Below are 16,365 nucleotides of genomic sequence, written 5' to 3' on the forward strand. Positions count from 1 at the left end.
AGCGTTTCCCTGCATGGTATCGATATTTTTGAGTTTTCATTTTCAGACTTCACTTCAAGCCGAGTCCCACACATGTTCTGCTTGATTGCCCAGAAATTGAAAACGGTAAAAAAATCAAAAGGCATGAGACTGAATTTATACTATATTTCAAAATGCAATTACAAGGCTTTTAACCGTTTGTGTTGCCCAGACAGATTTACTCTGTGGAACCAAACGCAAATTAGAAAAAAAAATCAGTTTGGTCCAAATTTCTCCAGAGCCAGAGAGCAAAGCGTTCTCTGCTCCGTCTCTGAGAGAATTGACAGAGGGAGGTGGAGAGAAAACACTGAATAGACTGGAGAGGTCCCTGAGGAGCTCCCTCCCTTTACACGCCTGCTGTGGGAGAGCACAAATGCATCACAACAGGAGTGTGTATGTGTATGTGTAAGTATGTGTGTGTGTGTGTGTGTGTGTGTGTGTGTGTAAATGCTTCTTGGTTTCTGCAGGACAAACACAGGGATACATACACAAACACACTGGAGGATCATAAGTTAGCAAAAAAAGAGGCAAACTTTTGCTGTAAAAAATATTTTTTATTTATTTAACAAACTAATCAAATCAGGCATAAATATATTAACAGTGTGTCCTTGCCAAGCTTGAGATTTAAATTATTTCTGCAGCATTTACTTTTTATTTTCCCTTCAGAAAGCTGGAGTTCAGGCTCGGAGCTGCTCTGATGCAACCAAACCGAGCTCATTTTTCCATTGTTAGTATTTATCTGTATGTGCAGTACAGGGCAGAACTGTTCTAACCATTGTTACAGGCACAGGAGGAACAGCAACGGAAACAACAACTATGTACAGTATGTAACAATTGCAATGAAGTCAACAGGGGGAGAAACACAGAACCAGCCAGAGAGATTCCATGTGAAGTGCCCGACATATGTTAGAAGCACACTGATGACTCCTCTGCATCCCATTACCATGTAGCCGGTGCAGCCTACAATAAAAATGGACAGATCGAATCCCCTCAATTCATTGTTGGACCTGAAATTCAAGCTGAAATTGCTTCCTACTGAAATTGCCACAGTGCAAAACTGCTCATGCGTTGGAACGGCAGTAAAACATAGCTCCAGTCCGTTTCATTTGCATTGAATTATTGCGGGTGGCTTTTACTCACTTCATTTTGGCTCCACAAATTGATCTGAACTAACTGTTTACAAGGAGGGAGGCAAATAGCTGCAAGTGCAAATAGAAATGTCATATAGTTTAACAACACGGTACAAGAACCAGCGAGTCCTTTTTAGCTGTTGCACTTCAAAGTGAGGAGATGACACCCGAGGAAGATGAGATCAATAGAGACGAAAGAAAATGGTGTCGCTGTTAATCAAAAAAGGGGATCATTCTTTAGGTTTCCTCAATATTACTTTAGATGAAAGACGAAAAACAGCTTGTAAATTAGATGTAATCATCTCATAGCCAATCAGATGTGTCCGTCAATTCATGCTTCGGTAAAGTTGTTAGAGAAAAAAAGATTCCCTGGTTTAGACGTACGTTTTAGGTATATTAGAGGAATGGTTAAAGATTTTTGGAAACCTAATATTTGATTTACATTGGAAAAATCTAGACTACTCTCATGTCTGTACGCTTAACATTAGCCAGATGCCAAATAGCTTAGCTTAGCATAAAGACTGGAAGCTAAACCCCAACAGCAAGCAACATTTTAATCAACAAAAGCAACTTGGTATAGTTGCTTTTAGTGCCATTATTTCCAAAACATGTCATTTTTACATTGCTTGCTACATATAATGCGTCAATAAATTACAGTAGCTTAACGGGCTAGTGGTTTCACCCTGATTCCAGTCTTTATGCTAAGCTAAATCCCTGCTAGCTAGCTAGCTTTATATTTAGCATGCAGAGAGCTTTTCATCCAAATCTTTAATGAAAAGCAAATGTGCTCATCTTAAAAAAAAAAAAAAAATGTGTATTTGCTGTAGATAATCAGACATCTAATTGCTAATTGAGTCATGCAAAACTATGACACTTCCTTCTCACAATTGACTCATTGAGATAATACAGACGTCAGTGGCAGGTGTGAAGAGGCCCAGGAATAAAGACACAGGAAGTTGTGTTTAGCAGCAGGAAGAGGAAGTGTCTGTGAACATATGGATGTAGAAACACACGAGTTCTTAGCAAGGAACATCAGCCTGAAGAATTCAACCTGAGAGATTAATACTGCTACCAAATAACATGAAATCAAGTCTGCCTTAATTAAAGATGAATATATAACTCATCTCCCTTTCTAGATGTTTTTCATCCATCCATCTTCCCTTTGTGCTCGTCTCCATTCATCCATCCGTTGTTTTATTCTCGTCATCACGCCTTCCTCTTCCTCCCTGCTGAGAGGTAGAGGAGCTGCAGCTTCATCCTCATCTGCAGACTCACGGTCTAGACACGAGTCAGAACACAAGGATTTAAATGACTGAACAAATGTTTGTAAATAGTTCCATTCGGTTTCAAAAGGAGTAGAAACTTACAGGAGGCAGTCTGGTCATCTTCGTCATCATCACACTGTGGTCACAGTCGCTGTAGACGTTGTTATCCTGACCGGGGTCGCTCGCCAACATGTACAGCTCTCCAGCGTGGACGTCTGAGACATTCACCTGGGTGGAGAGACGGCGGGGGGGTAAGACAAATATAATCTGTTAGGCTTTGTGTCCACCTAGCTTGTTGTTTTGTTGTGCTACAACCAGTTCATTAACTCTGTTGCTTATGACGTTTATATTTTTCTTCATATATCCTTTAAAATGCTCCCATTAACTGGTACTATCTAATTGAAGTAATTTTTGGTGCTTATTATTTTCTTGGTCATCTCAACCTGTAAAAAAATAAATGAGAAGTTATTAAAAAAGACCATTTTTCTCAGACGACTGAGCCGTAATAATCTGCTTATGGACATAAAAGTACAACCACTCACCGACAGCAAAAGTAGTGTCTGCCCGGCTAATCTGCTCCAACAAATCTGCCTTTTTAATCTGTGTTCTGATAGTTTCCGCCAAAACAGGCTTTTGTCATCAAATATTTTTGGAAAAGTTGAACATTTTAAACCTGTAGCGCACAAAGCAGACGCACAAAAATGGTGGTGTGCTGAGGGTTTAAAATGTTCAACTCTTATTCACAAGGAGGCTGCATTTGATAGAACTCATTGTTCTCATTGGGAAACATTTGAAAACAATTCTGGCTCTGAACTACAGTCCTTCCGGTTGTGGGAAACGTCTCCAGTTTATTGTGCCTGACAAGATGGATAGATCCGTCACCCAAACAACTCCCCAGCCTGAACCTGAAACGTTGACACAGAGAGGATAGAGCCATTGGTGAGAGGCAAGCCTCATGCTGGGCAGGACACCCACCTGGAACGTGTTGGGGTTGAAGCCCAACCACAGAGTGTATCTGTAGTCCCAGGTGCGCAGAGAGTAGCCCATGATCTTTATGTCTTTGAGGTCAGGGAGGTCAGAGTTCTCCTAAAAGAACAAGGAAACATAAAAGCATTTAAAAATGCAACAGAAAATTTGGCGAGGGCTGTACAGGCTTTTTTTAAGCTTCATTCAAATCGTTGACATTCAAATCTCACATTTATTTTGTTTACACCCAGTATTTATGCAGAGTAACAGAAGATTAGGCCACACTAATATTATTAGCATTAAACCATTTGTAGATTCAGATTTCTGTGGTGGCTGCATAGGATTTATTTTCATTTATTGTCTCGATACAAATGTCCTTTGTTTTTTTTCCTCTTTTTCTTTTTTTACATACAGGCAAAAATATGCGGGGGTTTTTTTACATTAAGAAAAAAATATTTATAAATAAAAACAATGTTCAAAAAGGACCCAAAAGTAATTAAAATAATGAATTGAAATGAAAGATTCATACGAAAAATATGGATACAAAATTAAAAAAAGAACCAAAAAAAAGGATTCACACCTTTTGGAAAAAATATTCTTTTTCATTCCATATTTATTGATGTTGAGCCTCTCACAGATAATTCTATTAAAGGTCCCATGACATGGCCATTTCTACTGATCATAATTCCATTGTTGAGGTATACTAAAATAGATTTATATTGTTCAATGTTCCAAACTCACATTGGTTTCTCATACAGCATCTCTGTATTCACTCCGTCCTAAACGGCTTGTTGGAGCTCCTGCCACCCCCTCCCTGTGAGCCCAGTGTGCTCTGATTGGTCGGGACGTTGCGAAGCTCGCTGCTCAGTGAGCTGGCTGTAATGGTGCGTTTCCGGGTCGGCGATACAGCGAGACAGCGCGAAACTCATCCTGAGTACACAAACACTCACAGCCGAAGTAAAAACAATAAGTGTGGCTTGATATTGAGTAAGAAAAACGTTTCTAACGCTGTGAGAATGGGTCTGCAGAGAGCATTTCTCCACCATCCCAACTCGTCTATTACCAGCGTTCAGGGAGCTCTATGCAAGTCAATAGGGACTCCCTGTTAGTTAGCCAAGGGATCCTGGTGTGTAAGGTGCTCCGCTGATTGGTCCATTTTGGTTCCGGGAACCGCATGACGTCATGCGGTTCCCGGAAGAAACAAATGGAAAAAGAGAAATCTCCAACCGGGCGTTCTGGGATCAGGTCTTTTCTGTGTTAGAGTTTTACTCGCTACATGGGGATGGGTAATAACCGGAAAAGCATGACATGGGACCTTTAAATATAGAATTTAGTTTGATGATATTTAAAAACATTTTTTTAGGACATTTGAAGTCTCATTAAAAAAACCTCAATAAAAAATACTTTGGGTACGGCCCTTCTTTCTGCAGTGCTCATTTATAGCTTTTGCTAACTCATCCTGCGCCCCATGGCTGAGCTGCTGTGCGGCTGCCAGGCGGCTCCGTACAGAGTTGAACCTGCAGCAGGTGCAGCTCTCTCCTCTGGACCCGTTCATCCAGAGAACCTGCTGGCGGCTCCGTACGAGCGACAGCACAATGCAGCGGGTCAGAGAGCCAAACCACGCTCGTTCAACACAGCTCTCATGACCTTCACTCATTTTAAATGCATCTACAAAATCCTTTCATTAAAAAGTAACCGTGTGACATTCATTTACAGAACGCACCTGCTTTCTGAACGATGGAAAATAATAATGATTTAACCTTTATACGGCTCGTGAAGGCTATTTAAATTTGCTTTTCTAAACACTCCAGTGTGGTACCTGCGGGGTGTCGGCGGGTCGGGGGTACTGGCTGAACGACACCGCCTCCTCGTTCTCTCCTCTCTCTGGGCGTCGGAAGGTGTAGGCCAGGTTGTCTCCTTCTGTACACAACTCCTCCTGAAAGCAAGAAAAACAGACCCAAGAGGAGAGGGAATGAAAGACAGAGGCCGTTAGATCACTTTCACATCAGGCGTGTTTTACTTCTCTACATTCAATATGTTTGGCAGTGTTAATACAAGGCCATTGAACCATCTGTAGAAAGGTACCTGAAGGTCTGTTAGTGAAATGTGAACAGGAAATGACACTGATTCAAATAGACAACAAAAAAGGTTGATAACAGAAAAACAAGCTCCGTCAAGGTTACAAAGAATAAATTACATAGAGCTTTATTTTTGAAACATTTTTTAAGAATATTTAAAAGGTGAACTTTCCCCTTAAAATGACTCATACAACTTGTCAAATCATCCAATGCTCACTACTTCCCAAACACATGCATTCTCACTAAGTCTTTCCATTCAAAACACTTTGCACTGAATCATGTCTGGGCAAGGACTTTAGACTTTTCTCCAGGTTGGATTCTTTGTTTAGGGTTGAGGCATCCAAGATATCGTCAAGAGGGAAACTCCGTTCCTTCTGTTATTATACACATTACAACACTCACATATGCACAGGGCCTATACACCTAGTATACAGGTGTATACACATACAAACATGTGTTACGTGTCAGTGTGTAACTGACTTGTGCATTCTGTTATGGAGAGGTGTCAGAGCAAACAGGCGGCCGGTGTTCGGGTGCCAGGGAGAAGTTGGGGGTTTGGGGGTTTGGCGCTATGCTCAAGGACACCTCGGCAGTGCCCAAGATGAGCCTCAGCAATGCCTCTTCCCGTCCGACCCCTTAACCTATCACATAATATGTGATGAGTTCTAGTTAATAGTGATGTCACTATGTTATGGAAGTTTCAGGCAGGGGGGGGGGGGGGTAATTTGGGGATTTTAAAAATACTAAACTAAATAAACACATCCCTTCCTTTCCATCGCTCCATACCTGGAAGGAAACATCAGGACAGGGTTCCGGAGCTCTGAGGCCGGCCAGGTAGGAGACGGTCGGGAAAATATCCACCAGCTCCACCATGTTCTTAATCACTTTGTCATCTGGAAGAGAGAGAGGTCAGCGAATTAGTGAATGTCTTAAAAAGCACTGACGCAAAATGAAAGTAAAGATATGGTCAAAGATTCACCAGGCGCCCTGCTCTTAAGTTTCATCATCAGTGCATTTGCACTTGAAGCAGAAACTGTCCGGGGGAAATATCAAAGTGGATCCCTGTCGAAACACTTTAGGGAGAGCTCTAAGTGTATCAAAGACTTCATTTAAGTCAAGTCGGCATATTAATACAAGTTTTTTAAAGGAACTAAGACCAAATATATAAAGAAATATTAGTCTTACTGTTAAAGCTGTGCTTTGATTGGTTGAATGCGTCAATATAAGGAAAGGTAGACTCTCCACGCCAGTTACGGTGTGAGGTGACCCCAGGAACGTAGAACATAAGGGGGACTCGCGTCGCCACGTCAAAATTGGAATATTTGGCCCATTCACCGTGTTCTCCCAACGACCAACCTGCAACAAAAGACAAAAAGAGAGATCATGAAAGGTGTTAAAAAGACTGCTAATCTACAACATAAAATCACATTGTTAGATTCCCAGTCATCTAATATTTGAAAATGATGGCATTTCATTGAGTTTTACTGCGTATAAATCAAGCGGTCATGGAAAAGATTCCCTCCAGCATCCTCCACTGAAGGAGACATTAAAAGAAATTAAGTTTCCAAGTCACAAAGTCTGAAAAAAAGAAGAGGTAAGGCAATAAAGAGCTGGGTTTTTAGAGTACAGCCAAAGGAAGTAAAACACAATGTGCTGTTACAACATTGCCATCTGGTGGTGGCACAGTCAACTGCCACACATCTGCAATATTTACTTGGATTAGATTTAATTTATTGATCCCAAATTGGATCGTTGTTTTTTCGCACCAGCATGTCTTCAAGGCATTGCACGTTAATTTAAAATACAATAAAATAGGAATTAAAAAAAGCAAAAACAGTAAATATTTATGTAGGAGCCAATATACTTATTTAGCCTAACTTTATTATTTATATTATTATCATCATTATTTGTACATCGTTTGTATTTTATTATGACACAGAGGGTGAGCTGGCTTGTTTATTGTTTGTGTATTTTCTTTGTTAAAAATCGTAAAACTTTAACTTCAGGACAGAATTTTATTTTGGAAGGCATCACAGCAAGAGCCAAGTTTAGCCTCTTAGCTATTTACATTTTCAGGAGTATAGTCGCTAATATGGATCTTTCACCAGTAAAAAGATTATCTATAAACCACAGAATATAACATCCTACTGAATCAATATGTATACAAATAGGAAACTTTATACAAAGTCTTTTAAAATACACATTTAAATACAATGAGGTTGTGTTTAAATACATTATGTACAAATTGTTTAAAGTGAACCTATCATGCTATATTTGAACAATATATTGTAGGGCCATACCTATACAAAACATGTCTTTTGAAAAAAAAACTTCGCAAACAGATCCTGCATTTTAGCCATGCCTCATTTCGCTCTATTTGCTCTTTTCAGCCCTGTTTTTGCAAGGGCTGATTCTGTGACGTAGCTTTAGTGCAAATGAGCTGCAGCTGACCACGCCCCGCTGCAGGAGAGGGGAGGAGGAGGGAGAGAAAAAGAGATCTCCGTCCTCCGTGTTTTATTCTTATATGATTATATAGAGTCATTATTCATTTGTTTTAAAGCTCAATAAATAACAAAGAAGACCTCTGACCGGCACTTTTCTAATTTTGTCCGTAAGATTTAAACTTTAATGGACATGTTGACCGGCGAAAAAAAATCTAACTGAAACTCTGCCGGACGGTCCCCTCGTTCCTTGGAAGAGGCGGAGACGTGGGTGTTTGTCATCTGCTGGTGGACTACCAGAGATAATTACAGTGCTTGCCTCGAAGGGGAGGGATTGCATTGAATTACAGGAGCAAACGCTTGCCTCGGGGAGGGAGAAAAAGAGCCACAGCGGAGAATAAAAAGAAGGGCAACCACGGCGACCATGCAAGGGAAGTCTTCTTCGCTGCTTTTGTGGCAGACTACAGCGCCACTTACAGGTCTGGCATATGTACTACAGCGTCTCCAGCGCTTTCGAGCGGCAATAGCCGGCCGTGGCCCAACTCCACATTCCCCTGATAGGTGGAGAGTTGGCCATATAGGCGGAGCTCCTCGTTCCTGACGTCAGAACAATTTCAAATCTGGATCAGTCTGTATCAGATCCGTGGCAGCCCCGTTTTTAGAGATTTGGGTATGGAGGAAAATAGAGAGGGTTGTGTTTTCTGGTGAGTTCCCTGGAACACCGGGGACACATATTCATGTATAAAAGACGTACAAAAGTGCATTTTGCATGATAGGTCCCCTTTAAGGTATTAAAAAGGGGAAAACAGAATGAAATCTGGTTAATAAAGGAAACTAAAGAATCTATAGCGCTTTGAGTTCTCTGCTAGCCAACTGTAAAACAATCTTCCTAAAAACTGTGCAATGATAACTGCCATTAGAACTTTTTATTTTAAAGAAAAGAACAAAAAAACATGTCAGTATTTTGGCCAGAAATCTAATTAAAAAGGTTCTCACCGTGATCCGAGGTGAACACCACCACCGTGCTGTCGGACAAACGCAGCTCATCGAGGGTGCTGAGCAGCCGCCCGACCTGAGCGTCCATGTACGACACGGCGGCGTAATAGTGCTGCCGGATACGCAGCTGGAACATTTTGGACTTTTAATATCAAGATCATTTAATAACATCCACATTTGGAGAACAATGATTCCAGTGTTTACACAGATCTGTTTTACTGACTTGGATACAAATCAGACGACATTATATGGACAGATTATGCATCGATATAGGTCATTTAAAGAGGGTTCACTTGATTTCATTTCTTTACCGAGGAAAAATGGTCTCAAAGGGTTCAAACCTGGAAGTCTTTAGGGATGGGTCCATAGGGGAAGCTAATGTTGAGCTTCTGGACATCGTCCCTCCTCCTCACATCTGTCCAGGGGTTGTAGGCAACAGGTGGAAGGAGTTTAGGGACATCTGGGTCAGGGGCCACAGTGATTTCCTCAATGGGATACAGACTCAGGTACTCCTGTAATACATAAGCAACAGAAAGGTAAATAAAGCCAGGAACAGACAGCTGGATTTAAATAATGATAGCCCTCTTGTGTAAGAGATATCAGTCATTTGTGTTTTATGAATTGCTAAAACTTTATTTTATTTGCCGCTTTGTAGTAAATGGAGATATTGACATTATTTTAGTTCAGTAGAGTAGTCGGGTATGCTTCTTTGCAACGGGTAATTTGATATTTATTGGAGGCAGGTGGAAGAGTTTTTGGGCATCAGTAAGACATTTATTTATTTTTAAACATTGAAAGAGAGGCCATTGTTATTTGTAATGTTAACTAGAACTAATTATTAGCTGAAAATTGGACTTTATCCTGTGTAACCTTCACTTGTCTGTGCCAGTTTGATTTTGAGATCATTTTTGGATTCGTTTATTTTTTGTTGTTGTTTATTTTTTAGGCCCTGGTGTGTTTAGGAAAAATATCCGCTACACATGGTTTCTGCTTCCATGGAATTTTCCAAGCTAAATGACAATGCAAAAAAAACGAAACTGCGTCCCATGTTTGGAAAATATGGATGTTCCAAGATGTTTTTAGCTTCACTGACTTTCATCTTTGTAGAAACCGCAGCTTTTGCATTAGTTTTCACTCTGACTGAGATTGCTGTGCGTTTCCAGACAATACGGAGTGAATCACATGGCACATAGATCACATGCTGACGGAAAGCTGGCTCGACCTTTTCCTCTTTCCATCTCTCAACTTACACTTTGTGAGAAACCTCTTTGACATGCTGACATTCGTCTCTGTTCAGTCTGTCTCCGCCCTCATTCAACTTCCACTTCATCATGCTCTGCTCTTCCTTCACGCCAAATTGCATCTCACTTCACTTACATTGTGTTTCTATAGTGTTCTTTTTCAGAGGTTCCATTTCTCATACTGCCTGTGCTGCAGCATCTCTTTTCACACTCTGTCTGAAACCAGAGACCAGTCTGCTCTGATTGGTTAGCTCTCCGGCTCTGTTGTGATTGGTCAACCGCTTAAAGATGTCCCGCCCCCTCGTCTATCACGTACAATGTGTTGGAGTCCTAACCAATAGCGGCGCAATGTTACATAGTGATTTTACTATGTTACAGAAGTAAAGAGTAAAAAAGTAAGAGTCTAATGGAGCCGTTTCAATTTTGGGGGGGGGAGTTTAGCCTTTGCAGAACATTTACATGCACAAAACCCTATATGTAACACTCGAGGAAAGGGAAAACCTTTTATTGTGTGTTCCTTTTAAACCCAGGCTAGCACAGTGTATTTATGGAACTTATATACTGGTCTCCACATGCTCTCTCCTCCATGTAAGCAAGCACCATCATTCATTCCCAGACTTTGCCATCTTGTGCTCAGACGCCGGTCTTGTGAGAGTCATGGTTCTACCAACATAATTTTGTCCACAACAACCCTGTGAGGCAACCCTGCGTCTCGCAGCAGGAAAATGACCTTCACTTTTCCACTCAACAAGTACCTATTGTGGCTTAGTGGTTAGTGAATTCTATCCCTCATTCCAGTGAATCTCCGTATTCATAGAGGAGGGTTGCAGAGATTCCACCAGAAGAATAGTTGCATGCAGAACTATTCTGTGTATATGTGTATTTGCAAACTATGTTAACAGGTTATTGTCTTTTATTGTGTAGTTTGTAGGACTTTTCATCTTTTGTTGAACTGCAAAACAGAGTCCAAAACAAATCTCCTTAGGGGAACAATACATTTAATTGTTTTGTATATAAAAAAAAAAAATGTCAACAGAAGTGTCTCTTTCCTATTAACTATTACCTACAAGAATCCAGAACTAGGAACCACCAAACGACACCCACTGACAAGGGAAGCTAGGCCTCTGTTCCATCATGGGCTGTTATTGCAAATGATCACATGCTGTAGCCGTACACATCTACAGCATGTGATCATCTGACAGGAGAATGATTCTCCATGCACTGCTCTTACACTGCACTCCAATGAGCCGTGTAATGAACATGCACACAATGAAGCCACTATGATTCAAATGTGCATTTCAGATTGGGATGATAAAGCAGCATTTTCCATGCCGATTCAAATCACAACATTTGCGATTAAACTATTATTTAGAGGAGAGAAACTCAATATTAACATACACAAAAACGTATACAACACACTATAAGAAAGAGAAAACAGCAAACACAATAGGGCCTCTTTAGCCATTACTGATGTTCCATCTCTATCAGTGAAAAGAGGGTCTTACAGAAGTTAACCTTAAGTCATGTACCTGTGGTATCCTAAAGGGGATGTGTGGTTTGTGAAAGCCCACAGCCAAGAAGAAAGGGTTGTCATCGCTGGCCCGACTCTTCAGAAGCCGCACGGCCTCGTCCGTGCTCTCCATGTCGGGGAGGGTTCCCCCGGGCTGATGCGTCACGTTCACTGCACACAGTAGGTTGGCATGGAGTTTCCCATCCTCTCCTTTACACATCTGTACACAAGGTTTACAAATCAATTAAAAAGTGCTGTTTGTGAACAGTTCCTGCTAAGAGGTATTTTCAAGCTTCAGTTTCTGCTGTCTGGTCTGGTAAACTAATCCCACATTTATAATAATAAACACATTTAATTGATAGTGCTTTTTTTTTTTTTTTTTAAAGAGAAGGCAATCAAATGCAATTGACATAAAAGTAAAACACAATAAATATAAACAATACACAATAACAATTACACATTAAACGCAGTTCTGAAGTGGTGAGTTTTTATTTGTGATTAGAATAAAGACAGATTGGTTGTGTTTGTGGAGGGAGTTCCAGAGGGAGGGGGGCAGCTATGGAAAAGGCTCTGTTCCGGCAGGTGGTGAGAAAAGAGGACGGCATCGGAGGAGCGGGGGTCTTAAACATGTCATCCTTAGTGATTGTCATAGAATGTTAAATGCTTGTTTTCTTATATCTTAATATTTGTCCTTTTGGATTTTGTAAATGGAGCTGCTGTGATCCAAGAAAAATGTCAGACTTGATCTGAGTTGGTTTGGAGACTAGCAGCAGAGTTCTGAATAAACTGGAGTTAATTGAGGAGTTTGAATAGAGTGTGCCACAGAGGATCTGTTGCAGTGGTCGCTTCTGGATGTGATATTGGCATGTCATTAGGGGTGGGTATCGTTGGAGCCTCGCTGCGGGGCAACTGTGGACCTCTGTCGCCTGTCAGCGCAACTTACATGATGCCGTTATTAAGGGCGGTGCCGGCCGTCAGCGTACCGAGCCGGCCGTCAACGGCCCGCTGACGACCGGCCGTTCTGTGATTCTCCAGGCCCGCCCTGTATTCCACCGGGTCGCCGCGGTGCGGACGGACCCGCTGGAATACAGGGTCTACCGCGCAGAACCGAAAGTGTATTTTGTATGGGTACCCGGTACCGGGCATTTTCTTATCGGTTCTCATCTGGAACCGAGTTTCGGTTGCCAACCCTACATGTCATATTCAAAGGCTTTATTGTCATATGCACAATAGTTGGCAAGACTACTTAACGCCTGAGCTTGCACTATTTTTATTGTTGTTATTTAATTTTTTTATGACTTGTAATTGCATTGTGAGGAACCTGTGACCCAAGTTTTTCATTAATTACACAACAGCTATGTATATTATATGACATTAAACCTTTGAATCTTCGTAATTAATACACAGCAAATACATTCTAAAATGTTGGAGAAAACCTGTTCTTTGTTGTTTTTTGGGGCACCCCAAAATATTTTCCAACTGGGTAGACGTGATAAGTGGTGGCAAAGATCTTCAGAAAGGCTGTGAATTTTCAAATGTAACCATCCCGCAAAATATTGTTAATTGCTAATATTAAGTAATATTATTACACTTTTTCTTAATTAATCAGTAATGTTTTGTATTTTATAGCAATAACAGCGAACTTCATCAGTTTGATTCAGATTTTTCAGTTCCATCGTCATGGTAACGAGATAAAAGCAATTTGGAATTCTATGCTTTTGAACACTTGGAATGTTTTGGCTTTGAAGTTCAATGATGTCATCTGCTGGGTCACAAGAAGTGCCTATAGTGAGTGAGTTTAAGGGTTAAGTTAATTCCAAATCCAGTCAGGAAGGAGATAGACCGACTTCAATTCGACAGTGTTTTGCGAGTTGCAGTGTTTTTCATTTTACAGTAAAAATGCCTGTCACAATATCAGATGACGAGCTGGTGCCTGCAACATTTCCGGCAGTAAAATACAACATACTCTCCAGCCAGTCTGCACGCTATATCCCATTGAAATATATTGGAGAAGGCTGTTTTGGAAAAGTGGCCAAATGTGTAAATCTAAACACATCAGAGACAATGGCCATCAAAATCCTTAAAAAGAGCAGAGCCCTCATTAGAGAAGTGGCAATGCTCAACGAAATCCGGGCACTTGACCCAGAACAGAAGAATCTAGTAAGGTTCATTGAAAACTTCATGTTTGAAGACAAGTCTTGCCTTGCCTTTGAAATGCTAGATAGGAGCCTTTGGGATCTTATAAAGGAGAGAAAAGGAAAGCCATTTTCCCTGAATGAAATCCGCCCTGTCGCTCAGCAGCTACTTGTAGCTTTTGAGGCCCTGAGGGGAATTGGTATAATTCACACTGACCTGAAATCAGACAACATCATGCTTATCGATCATCAGAATCAGCCCTTCAAGGTTAAATTAATAGATTTCGGTTTGGCCATGCCAGCCTCAGAGACAACATTAGGAATGTTGATGCAGCCTGTGCCTTTCAGAGCTCCAGAGGTGAACTTGGGCCTCCCCATTTCTGCAGCCGTTGACATGTGGGGACTGGGATGCGTTCTAGGGGAAATGTATTTTCAAAACTGGCTCTTCCCTGGAGGCTCAACTTACAACACAATCAAAGCTCTTTGCCATCTAGTTGGTCAGCCAGGAGACCATCTCCTTAATAATGCGATGTACACCAGAAAGTATTTTAACGGGGTACAGGGCAAAAATGGTCCGACATGGAGGCTGAAAAGGCCAGAAGAGTACAGCCCCACAACTGGTGAATGTGTCAATACTTCAGACAATTTTTTTGATTCTTTTGAAAATCTGAAGGATGCAGTAGACGTTTTCTCATTCGGAGATGACGCTGTTGCATATAACGACAGGAAGTCATTTGCAGACCTTTTAGATAGGCTGCTCAATCCAGATGCTGGGTCAAGAATCACCCCTGAAGAAGCGCTAAGGCACCCCTTCATCACTATGGTAAACCTCGAGGAGAAAAAGGCCTTCAACCCTCATGCAGTGAATGCCTTCGAGTTGATGGCTGTCTGCACCCTGGCTGACACAAGTGAATATCCTCTCAGGGACCCTGAAACTCCAGACACAGCTTGCAGGACGAGCAGGGCTTTAAGTGCTGTTGATTTCAACCCGGAGTGTTTCATTTCTGATACACAACCTACAGCATCTATTCTTCCACAACGCAAGATTAGCCCTCCGAGAAAGCCATCTGGGACTGCACCATATATCAATTTAAATCCTGAGTGTATTATTGATGACACACACCACACAGACCAAAGCTATGTTCGTAAGATGACACCTCACTTTCAGAGAGACCCACCTAGGGCTGTTGGTGATTTCAGGCCATGTGTTGAGCGTTTTAGTTCCGACAGAAAATCTCCAGGAACTATATTCATTTTTCCACAACGACCTCGTGAGAGTGGCTTTCTGAGAAAGCCAGTGCCACCCAGGCCTTTTGGTGTTGTCAATCCAGATCATGACGGTTTTAATAACACAAACCCTACAGAAACCTGGTTTATGCCACCACCACCACCACCACCACTACTACCTTTGGAGGTTGGCTTCCTGAGATAGTCATCCAGGACTTCCAGTGTTGTCAATCCAAATCATGAGGGTTTATTAACAACACAAACTCTACAGAGATCTGGTTCATTCCACCACCATCACCAACACCACTACCTTGCGATATTGGCTTACTGAGAGAGCCATCAAGGACTTCTGGTGTTGACAATCCCAATCATGAGGGTTTTCATCACAACACAAACTCTTCAGAAACTATGTTCATTCTACCTCCACCACCTCACGAGATTGGCCTACCGAGAGACCCGCTGGGTAGTTTCTAAACCACATGAGAAATAGTCAACCACTACCTTCCATTCTGATGGACCTCTACCATGAACTGGCTATAGGAGAAAAAAAACACACTGCAAGCTCCACCGATGACAATTCAGAAACAGTTACCAACAATGATGAAGATGGATGATGAAGGCTTTTGACTCCTGAGATATGTGAAAGACCAAATTCCTCAGCGAGCGACAGATGAAGTGAATTCCCTTTTCCGACATCCAAAGAGATAGTTGCAATTTAAATTATTCAACCCCCATTGCACATTAGGTTTATTGGCACAATATACAATTTCTCAGTTGTTTGCAATCATGATAAGTGCCATTCGAATTCTCTAGATGATAGATGATAAAGGAGGTTTCAAACTTCCTTTACAACCTCCTTTAGCTTAGGAACCACTGGACCTCCCTTTACGAAAGGAGAGGAGAAAATGCTGCCCCACAATGCCTTGCGGCCGCAGCATTTGCCATCACACAACATTCGGCCGTTCACGGAAATAACCGATTATGACCGAGAAATGATATCATGAAAGTTACGGTGCTTATTAAGCATTTTAAAACGGTAACTTGCCAAAGTGCTTTGTTTTGAATGTTCATCAGTATTATAATCAAAGAGAAATATGAACGTTAGTTTTTACTGAAATTATCAAATAAAGTCAACATTTCACAGTCTTTACTGAGGTGTGTGGGGTTTGTTAAACTTTTATTTTTCATTTCAAACCTTTATTTATCCAGGTGTATCCCATTGAGATCATTGATCTCTTTTTCAAGGGAGACCTGCTCACGGACGTGTACACCTATCAATACAATTTCAACATTTCGGGGACATTAGCTGAGCGACATACCACCAGGAGAAAAGCAACAAGACGAAATACAAAGTACAC

General features: G+C 41.3%; 1 protein-coding gene across 1 annotated transcript in view; it reads right to left on the reverse strand.

Annotated features, from left to right (window-relative positions):
• Nucleotides 1-1,938: 1,938 nt before the first annotated feature.
• Nucleotides 1,939-16,365, reverse strand: part of ids (iduronate 2-sulfatase) — an 18,965-nt gene continuing 4,538 nt past the window's right edge. Inside the window, exons 4-13 of the mRNA XM_010774572.1 lie at nucleotides 14,651-14,754; nucleotides 11,665-11,865; nucleotides 9,236-9,406; nucleotides 8,895-9,021; nucleotides 6,643-6,813; nucleotides 6,244-6,350; nucleotides 5,199-5,315; nucleotides 3,389-3,499; nucleotides 2,516-2,641; nucleotides 1,939-2,426 (exon numbers count right to left, since the gene is read on the reverse strand). Coding sequence (XP_010772874.1) covers nucleotides 2,355-2,426; nucleotides 2,516-2,641; nucleotides 3,389-3,499; nucleotides 5,199-5,315; nucleotides 6,244-6,350; nucleotides 6,643-6,813; nucleotides 8,895-9,021; nucleotides 9,236-9,406; nucleotides 11,665-11,865; nucleotides 14,651-14,754 — 1,307 coding nt within the window. The 3' untranslated portion in view covers nucleotides 1,939-2,354. The remainder of the gene's footprint in view (nucleotides 2,427-2,515; nucleotides 2,642-3,388; nucleotides 3,500-5,198; nucleotides 5,316-6,243; nucleotides 6,351-6,642; nucleotides 6,814-8,894; nucleotides 9,022-9,235; nucleotides 9,407-11,664; nucleotides 11,866-14,650; nucleotides 14,755-16,365) is intronic.

This window comes from Notothenia coriiceps, unplaced genomic scaffold (genome assembly GCF_000735185.1).
Source record: "Notothenia coriiceps isolate Sejong01 unplaced genomic scaffold, NC01 NC01_scaffold00014287, whole genome shotgun sequence".
NCBI classification, from domain to species: Eukaryota; Metazoa; Chordata; class Actinopteri; order Perciformes; family Nototheniidae; genus Notothenia; species Notothenia coriiceps.